General features: G+C 37.4%; 1 protein-coding gene across 1 annotated transcript; it reads left to right on the forward strand.

The window, feature by feature from the left end:
- Positions 1-1,925: 1,925 nt before the first annotated feature.
- On the forward strand, positions 1,926-8,796 carry clic3 (CLIC family member 3). The gene is made up of 7 exons (XM_089019877.1): positions 1,926-2,059; positions 2,136-2,227; positions 3,484-3,593; positions 6,411-6,536; positions 6,624-6,730; positions 7,814-7,989; positions 8,063-8,796. Exons 2-7 carry the CDS (start codon positions 2,168-2,170, stop codon positions 8,225-8,227), a joined length of 744 nt encoding a protein of 247 aa, XP_088876003.1. The 5' UTR covers positions 1,926-2,059; positions 2,136-2,167; the 3' UTR covers positions 8,228-8,796.
- Positions 8,797-9,414: the final 618 nt, after the last annotated feature.

Genomic DNA, 9,414 nt, shown 5'->3' on the forward strand with positions numbered 1-9,414 from the left:
AGTTTTTGCTCACACTGATGTAACTGTACCAGATGCATTTGTTTATAACTGCTATCCCATAGTTGACCAGCAGATGGCTGTCTGTGTAAACTCTCAGATTTACAGGAGTGGTCCATTGATGAAAAGGTTTCTTCAGAAGGTCATCTGTATTTTGAAGGTGTCAGAGCACAGCAGATGGCTGATGCTAAAAAAGCCAGCGGTGACGTCATTGATGACGTCACCGCTCGTCTCTACTTAGTATTTGAACGGTAAATTCAGCGATTTTGAAAAAAAATCCTAAAACGGAGTTAAATGGACAAGAACTTTAAAGTACAAATCACTAAATACATCTAACTGTTTAATTTATTTTTTCATTTGATATTTCCATGACAGCTTTCCATGATGACAGGTGAGGCACTGCCTCACCTGCCTCCACTGACTGCACGTCACTGGTATACATCTAAAATGTTTATTTAAAGGACAACCGACATCACTTTTTTGTTTCTTAACTGACATCAGAAAAACGTTTTATAGCATCTAAAATACCCCAAAAAGTCAAAGTCAAAGTCAGCTTTATTGTCAACTATGCTAATATGCATGACATACAGCACAGATGAAATTACTGTCCTCTCGGACCCAGCATGCAAGGCACTTATAATGACTTTAACAAACATAATAAACATTCCACATACGCAAAACATGCTGTATGATATTTTTAGTCAAATGCAAAACACCAATAAAAATGAGTTAAAGTGTCCAAAATCTGCACACAAAAAAAAAAACCCGGAAGTGGCCAGTTTCAGAAGGTCCCGCCCCCTTTTTCGTGATGTCACCCAAAGACGTCTTGCCTTGCTGGAGAATCAAAACAATGGCTTCAGATTCAGAGAATATGCTTTCTTGTTACTCATCCAGTTATGAATATGATTCAAATAGTTCTGAAGAAGAAAGCATACATGTTTGCAATCGATTAAATAATTTATTCCGTGTCATTTTGAGGCATCAGGGGTGGGAAATGTTGCACGCAAAAAAGGCAGAAAATGGCGACAAAGCCATGTAAGGAATTAATCAGCCCGTAAGGAATTAATCAGCCCGTTTCCACAGGCTGATTAATTCCTTACATGGAGCTTTGTTGCCCTCTTTTTGGTCCTACGTGAAGTTTTCAGACCAAAGTACAGCAAAATGCATTGACATGATGGAAGAACTGCTACAATGTGTCCTTTTTTCGGTCAGGGGCGTTCCTTCAGTGACGTAGGGTGAGGACTCGTCACCAACTCAAAAACAAGACTTCCTGACTATTCAGCGCGAGTCTTAAAACATAAAATACAGCTAGATGCGGTGGAATCTTTGTAAAATACGCTCAGTAGAAGTCATTTGAAGCCATTTTACAAATTATGGACACAACTTGCCCGGAGACGTCGGTTGTCCTTTAAACAATGAATACGTGCTTCGGTTAGTGTTTCGTGTCGGACCGATTTACATGTTGGACAGGAAGTTGTGCGCATAGGTTTGTATTACCTGTGGGCATTCGAAGTAAACCATGGTTGAGTCAAGATGTACGCCACTGCTTGTGTTGTTGTTTTTTTACTAAATCCCACAACACCGCATCTCCCTTACCATAGTGGAGAACGCAACATATAGCTTGGAAAATCCCACGAAAAACGATTACTTATTTTACAAATTAGCGTACCTACATGTTAGCACCACAAAATACATCTTGGAATGAAACACTTTGAACGATGTTGGAAAGCGGCGCGAATCACAATCGTAATAAGAATAGAAAAGATGAAATGTATTATTATTATTATTAAAAGACAAAAGAGAGCAAAGACCGAGTTTTACCATCACATTGATTTTATTTTTTAATATGCTGCAAAGCCGAGAGTTGAGAACCAGATTTACAGGTCGCACAGGTATGGCTGGGAGGAGTCGCGGATTGTCAGGTGTGGTTTGCCACCAACCAAATACCAGCGGCGCACTGACGACAAACCGTGAACGGCGGAAAATTGACTTGAAACACCACAAGTGGAGTAACATTTTCATAACAACCCCTCCTTCCGTGGCTGGTGCGACAACCGCCCCTGTGAGTACAACAGTTTGTCCAATTTTTGGGAATATTTTTTTTTTTTTGTGGGAGCAAAAAGAAGGTGTGTCTGCAGGAACGGAAGACTTCTCCTTGCAGAGGGGACAGATGGCCCAAAAAAGAGAGGAATGTATGGGTGACGATCCGAAGATTGAACTCTTTGTCAAGGTGAGGCCCGCCGTTGTTAACATTTTCACTGATGCAAAAAAAAAAAAAGCTCTAAATGCACCCCCCGCCCCCCCAAAAAATGAAAGTATCTTGCCTCTAATTTGCATTCCCGTGTCAGATAACACAAAATAATCACTGCAGTTAAACAGCGACACGTTAATTCAAACGCCAATTAGGTTTATGTGAAAATATATTTTATTTGTGTGGGGTGGGGGGATATGACAGCCTTAAAAACTGCCAGTAGATTTTCGTTCGCATATATGATTGATGAAACAATAATTGTCACAGATTGCCCCCATTATATATTATATATACATATACAGTATATAGAATCAACTTTAAAATTTTTCTTTATACATTCAAAGCATGTGGCTGCCGCTGCTCACCCACAGAAAAACTTATCCTGTGACTGTAAAGTGACCTTGAGAGTTTTGAAAGGCGCTTTTAAATGAAATGTATTATTATTATTATTAAAGCTATCCAGAACCTTGCCCCCCCATACCTATCTGACCTTCTTCAAATTTCTATTCCCTCTCGTTGCCTCAGATCCTCTTTCTCCCTCCACCTCTGTGTAGCTCTTTCTCTTGTTTCTATTTCTAATTGTATTTTATTTATTGTATTCTATTTTGTGATTGTACTTGATTTAATATAGTACCTATGCTTGTCTGTGACTGTAAAGTGTCCTTGAGAGCTTTGAAAGTCGCTTAAAATAAAACGTATGATTATTATGATCTTTGTTGTTTCACATCCCGAATTACACCACTTCCCAACTCTAATATTGATTCAAAAACTAGAATTCCATAAACAGAAAAGCCGTGAAATAAATTCTAAATCAAACATCGTGAATCCTCGAAACTTTGACGACAAACATTAACTTCGTCAAACGTGGGTGTGTTGTCCCTCCGCTTCAAATTCCGCACATTTTGGACTCTCTCGAAAGATGTTTGAGCCGAGCGAAGCAGGCTCGGCAAGATGTAATCACATTTTGGTCAGATGCGCAAGCCAGGAGCGACTTTGAGGCCGGCGTGTCATTTCAAAACTATTTATCCATTCCTCCACCAAAGGGATTCAAACTACGGTACAGTCAGTTTTATCAAAATTCGGGAATGGCGCTGTACGTCATATTTTCAATTCTCGAATACATTTGTGAATGGTAGCGAATGAGTTAACACACAAGATTGAGAACTGAAACCTCACATATGCTGAATTTGCTTAATTTGTGTTTAAATCTAATATTGCGCCTTTTCTTTTCGCAGGCCAGCAGTGATGCGGAAAGTGTGGGGAACTGTCCCTTCTCTCAGAGACTCTTTATGATTCTCTGGTTAAAAGGGGCCAAGTTTCTACTCAACACAGTAGATATGAAAAGGTAAGCAGCATCCTCGGCGGCACCTTTTTACCTTTCCTGTACCGGTGTCAACATTTCCAATTCTGGTTGAGGCTGCTGAATGCGAGTATTGATCATTCAAAGCGACGGTCCTATTAATTATTTTGCAAATAAATAAATAAATAAATAAATAAACACATACACAAATGCCACGTACACAAATAAATAATACACAAATAAATAAATACACAAATAAATACATAAATACACACATAAAGAAATACACAAATAAATAAATAAATAAATAAATACATACATACATACACAAATACCACGTACACAAATAAATAATACACAAATAAATAAATACACAAATAAATACATAAATACACACATAAATAAAGAAATACACACATAAATAAATAAATAAATAAATACATACATACACAAATACCACGTACACAAATAAATAAATACACAAATAAATAAATACACAAATAAATACATAAATACACACATAAATAAATTAATTATTACGTAATTAAGTAAATACATACATAAATACATACACAAATACCATGTACACAAATAAATACACAATAAATAAATAAATAAATACACATATAAATAAATACACAAATACATAGATACACACATAAATACATACACATCATAAACAAATGCGAGTATTGATCATTCAAATGGGCTGTCCTATTAATTATTTCGTAAATAAATAAATAAATACACAAATAAACACACAAATACATAAACACATAAATACACAAATAAATACACAAATAAACACTCAAATAAATGCATACACACATAATTAAATACACACAAATACATACGCAAATAAATAAATACATACATAAACAAATATATGAACCGATAAATTGATGGATAAATAAATAAATACATAAACACAAACTAATACAAAGTAATACACAAACAAATACACAAATACACAAAAAGATACAGAAATAAATAGATAAATAAATAAATACACACACAAACAAAAACAAATACAAAAGCAAACACACATGCATATAAACAAACAAATAAATAAAAACATGAATTAGATACACAAACAAATAAATAGATACATAAAAAAATAAATATACGAACAGATAAATAGAAAAGTAGATACATAAATGAATACATGCTAAATAAATAAATATGTGAATAAATAAATAAATAAATAAATAAATACTATGTGTCGACCTGACATTTTGACATTTTGATTGCATCAGCGCCAACCGATTGGTTGCCTCGACAAACGCAATGTTTTCGGAGGGAAGCGTCGATTGTCTTGCTCAATTTCAGTCAAAAGCAGAATGGCACACCGATTACAAAAAAGAACAGAAGAGTCGCACAAACTATGAAGCACTCGTCCATTCGTGGATCTAACAAACCGCACAGACTTTTTTTTTTGCCATTCAGAAACCGGTTTGACATTCGTTCAAAAGTTCAGAGATGCTCCAACTAGCTTCTCCTGCGTTTTTAATTCAACCTGGAATTTCACCTTCAGTCCCGATTGTCATTGAACCTTGCGTAACGAAATTGCCTTCCGCACTCTTCACCCTGTAAATTGAGAACAATTTCGGGGCGATTATACAATCTAATAGTTAGAAAATAACACAAGAGTGAAAGACGTGATCGCCATTTAAAAAATGGCCTTGGTATAAAAACTAATCGATGTAATAAATGACAAAAACTAAAAGTGAGTTTAGCGGACAAGTTAAAGGACAACCGACACCACTTTTTTGTTTCCTAACTGACATCAGAAAAACGTTTTATAGCATCTAAAATACCCAAAACACGCAGACTGATATTTTTAGTCAAATGAGTTTTCAGTAGGTCCCTCCCCCTTATTCGTGATGTCACGCCAAAACGTCTTGCCTTGCTCGAGAATCAAAACAATGGCTTCAGATTCGGAGAAGATGTCCGGAGACGTCGGTTGTCCTTTAAAACACTGTCTGAAACTCATGACAAAAAGTTAACGGACACCAGGGCAGACAACTCTGAAAAGTTGCCTACCCGGCCATAAAGTTGCCTACCCCATTTTTCACAACTTGAAACACAATAAGACGACTAATCGCAACAAGAAGAAAAAAAATTGTTGCAAGGTGTTATTTATTAAGGATATACATACCACAAATGCTCCCTTGCTTAATTTATCGTAAATATCCCAAATGTCGTTTGCCCGTGCACTGTTCGTCATGTTGCACAATGCAATGTTTGCGTTGCGTCGTCTGCTACAAGCCACGTGAACTCCTCTTTCCACAATGCCTTTAATAATAATAATAATAATAATAATTATAATAATAATAATAATAATAATAATAATAATAATAATACAGTAAAGTCTCGTTATATCGATATCGGATATATCGATAGTCCCGGTTATATCGATACTATTTCTATGCACGCACGGAGAAAATTACATGCAAACAGGGTCGGATATATCGATAGTCCCGGTTATATCGATATTTTTTCGGACTCCCTTGAATAACGATATAACGAGACTTTACTGTAATAATAATAATAAATTCCAAAATTTCCAAACTAAACAAGGATTTCAAAATCGGAATAATTGATTCAGATTTCGAAATCTTCGTTCAAAGTCGTTCGCCCGACGTAACAGTTGCACACCCCGGGCGTCCGGGCAGATGTTATTTCAGACACTGCGTAAAACCATGATTGACTTCATACACCGTTGCCATGGTGTATAAAGCCGCCAAAGACTGCTCTTATATTTCATACCATTTCAATGTCAATATGATTAGTTTTTCTCTCCTTTGCCGCCATCGCAGCTAGATAATTTTATTATTATTAATTTTTTTTTTAATTTGATAGATCCCCGGATGTGCTGAAGGAATTAGCTCCGGGCTCTCAGCCGCCATTTCTGCTCTTCAACGATGAAGTCAAAACAGATGTGAACAAGATCGAAGAGTTCTTGGAGGAAAGATTAGCGCCGCCCAAGTAAGCCCACGCTCAGCCTCGGGCTTTTCAAAACATATTCCGTCATTCACCCTCGCCGCGCTGACCTTTGACCTTTTCCGACGACAGGTACCCCAAATTGTGCTGTCGATATAAGGAATCCTTGTCGGTTGGAGAGGACATCTTCCGGAAATTCTCCGCATATATAAAGAATTCCATCCCTGGATTAAACTACAGTAAGATTAATGCAATGGCTTTGTTGTTTTTTTGTGTTTTTTTTTTTTTGGGGGTGGGGGTTGTTATTATTCCGCTTTTTGGACGTGTGACGATCAAAACGAGAATATTGACTGTTATCAGTGTCTGAAACTTCTGACAAAAAGTTAGTGGACACCTGGGTAGACAACTCTGAAAAGTTGCCGGCCCGGCCATAAAGTCGCCTGCCGCATTTTTCACAACTTAAAACACAAAAAGACATTTAATTGCCCCAAAAAAAAACATTGTTGCGAAGTATGAAGGATTTTTTAAAATTAAGGAAGTACCTACCCCAAATGCTCCCTTGTCTAATTTATGGTAAATATCACTTGCTGAAGATTTTGCTCCAGTTGTCGTTTGTCGACATGGTGCACAATGCAATGTTTGCGTTGTGTTGTCTGCTCAAAGCTACGTTGACTCCTCTTTCTAAGCAGCTTTCAAAACGCTCAAGTACACTTTTCGGTCAGGGTGGAGTCCGAAGCAGACTTCTGATTGGTTGCCAGTACCGAGTATGCAAATTGTCAAACAAACGTTCGTTTGGCAATTTGCATACTTGGCACCGGCAGCCAATCAGAAGCCTGTTTCGTGCTTCGGACTACACCCTGACTGAAAAGTGTACTTGAGAGTTTTGAAAGCCGCTGCGAAAGAGGAGTCCACGTGGCTTGTAGCGTTTTGTTTGTAGCTTTTGCTTTAGTGAATAAAACAAACGTTTGATTTGAAAAAAAGGTGGTTTTTTTTTTTTCTTGAAGAAGTTGTCGGCCACCCGGGCCCAGACGTTTTGAAAGTTGTACGACCGACGTAAAAGTTGTACGCCCCGGGCCACCGGGCAGACGCTATTTCAAACACTGCCCTTATTGTGGATTACTTATGAAAAGACGAAATTTTAGTTCAGATACCAGCAAGCATGATAAAATTCGACATGTGTGATTTGATTTTGATGACCTCATAAAACAATGCAGCGGGCCCGATGTGACCCCCCGGGCCTTGTCTTTGACACCAGTGCTGCACTGTAAATGGATCGCACGTCCACCGTTGTGCGCTAATAATAGCCTTGCGATGTTTTCAAGTGCTGGAGAAGAAATTCCTGTCAACTTTGGTGAAGCTCAACATGTACCTTGAGACGCCGCTCCCGCACGAGTTGGACCAGAACCCGAACCTCACGGAATCGACGCGCCCTTACCTGGATGGAGACTCTCTCACTTTAGCTGACTGCAACCTGCTTCCCAAACTCAACATTGTCAAGGTGAGACACCCCCCCCCCCCCCCCCCCCCCTCGACCCTAGAATGAAGATCTTTCAAGCTTCTATCATCCCCAGGTGGTGTGCAAGGAGTACCGCAACTTTGACATCCCCTCCGAATTGAAAGGCCTCACTCGGTACCTGGAAAACGCCTACAAAAAGGATGAGTTTCGCATGAGTTGCCCAAACGACATTGAAGTTCTTCTTGCGTATGAATCCGTGGCCAAATATATCAATAAATAAAACAAATAAAGAGTGATACAAGGGTGTTGAATGACTTTTAGGACACCCTTTTGTAAAATATTGGTTACCACTGTTAGTTAGGCTTTAAAAATCCACAGACTTTTACACGTCTTCATATGTACATGCTGCATTCACTATTCAAATCCTACGGTTTTACTTTTTGTGGCGTTCTTATACCACTCTTTGGAAAAAAAGCATAGACGCACTCCTTCAGCCACAGAATATTCATGTTTTGTGCCATTGTGCACTGATGTATTATTTGTAAATGTATCTGCAGAATGTATTCGGCCTTTCCTCCACGTAAACTGCAAAGAAGGAATAGCCTTTTAATATAAATGTCCTCGCGTTTCTTTGTAACATCACCTTTAGCATCTTTTCTTAACATGTCTACCTATTAGAGAGAAAGCATTGGAATTACCTCTTATATATAGCTATTACTGTATTACTTTCAGCGCTAATTCATGTCTGTAATCTGTTTGTCTTTATCCCTCCCAACAGAAAGTTGGGAGGGATAAGAAATAAAAATGAAAGAAAAAAAGAAATAAAAATGAAAGAAAAAAAAGTATAAATCAAAACCTTGTGTGACTCTTTTTTCATGACTGGCCTTGCAAAAAAACATTTTAGCATCAAATCTGTTAGCTATTTTCACTGCACACAATGATCTAATACTGACAAGATATAGTGACGAGTGATTGGATTGGATTAGCCTTTATTAGTCTCGCAGTGGGAAAAAAATACATTTAATAGCAGCAGTGATGAAAATAAAAGCAAAGGAAGAAGTAGAAAAACAAAATACAGGACCTGCTGTAAAGGCAAGCCAGTCTTGCGGCGGCGCCATCTTGAAGTCAAAACAACAACAACAAAAAAACTAAAGAACAAATATGACCCAACACAGGATGCACGTATTGTACTGTGATGTTTAATCCGTGTAATTAAATAAAATGTTTTGTACAATATTACATCGCATTCCATTGAAATGAATGGAGAGGAGTTTAAAGAATAATTCCTTTTCAAGTACTATAATTCTACAAAAATGTTTGCAGTATTAAATGTATTAAAATATATTAATAAAAAATACACGGTGAATGATTTGTGAAAATAGACATTTTTTAAATCAAGAGAAAGTCAAAGTGCTCGATATTATTTAATTAAACTTATTGCTGATTAAATAGGAAGACACGGAAGTA

This window comes from Hippocampus bargibanti, linkage group LG18, assembly GCF_051943395.1.
Source record: "Hippocampus bargibanti isolate YZ-2025 linkage group LG18, ASM5194339v1, whole genome shotgun sequence".
In the NCBI taxonomy this organism is placed as follows: Eukaryota; Metazoa; Chordata; class Actinopteri; order Syngnathiformes; family Syngnathidae; genus Hippocampus; species Hippocampus bargibanti.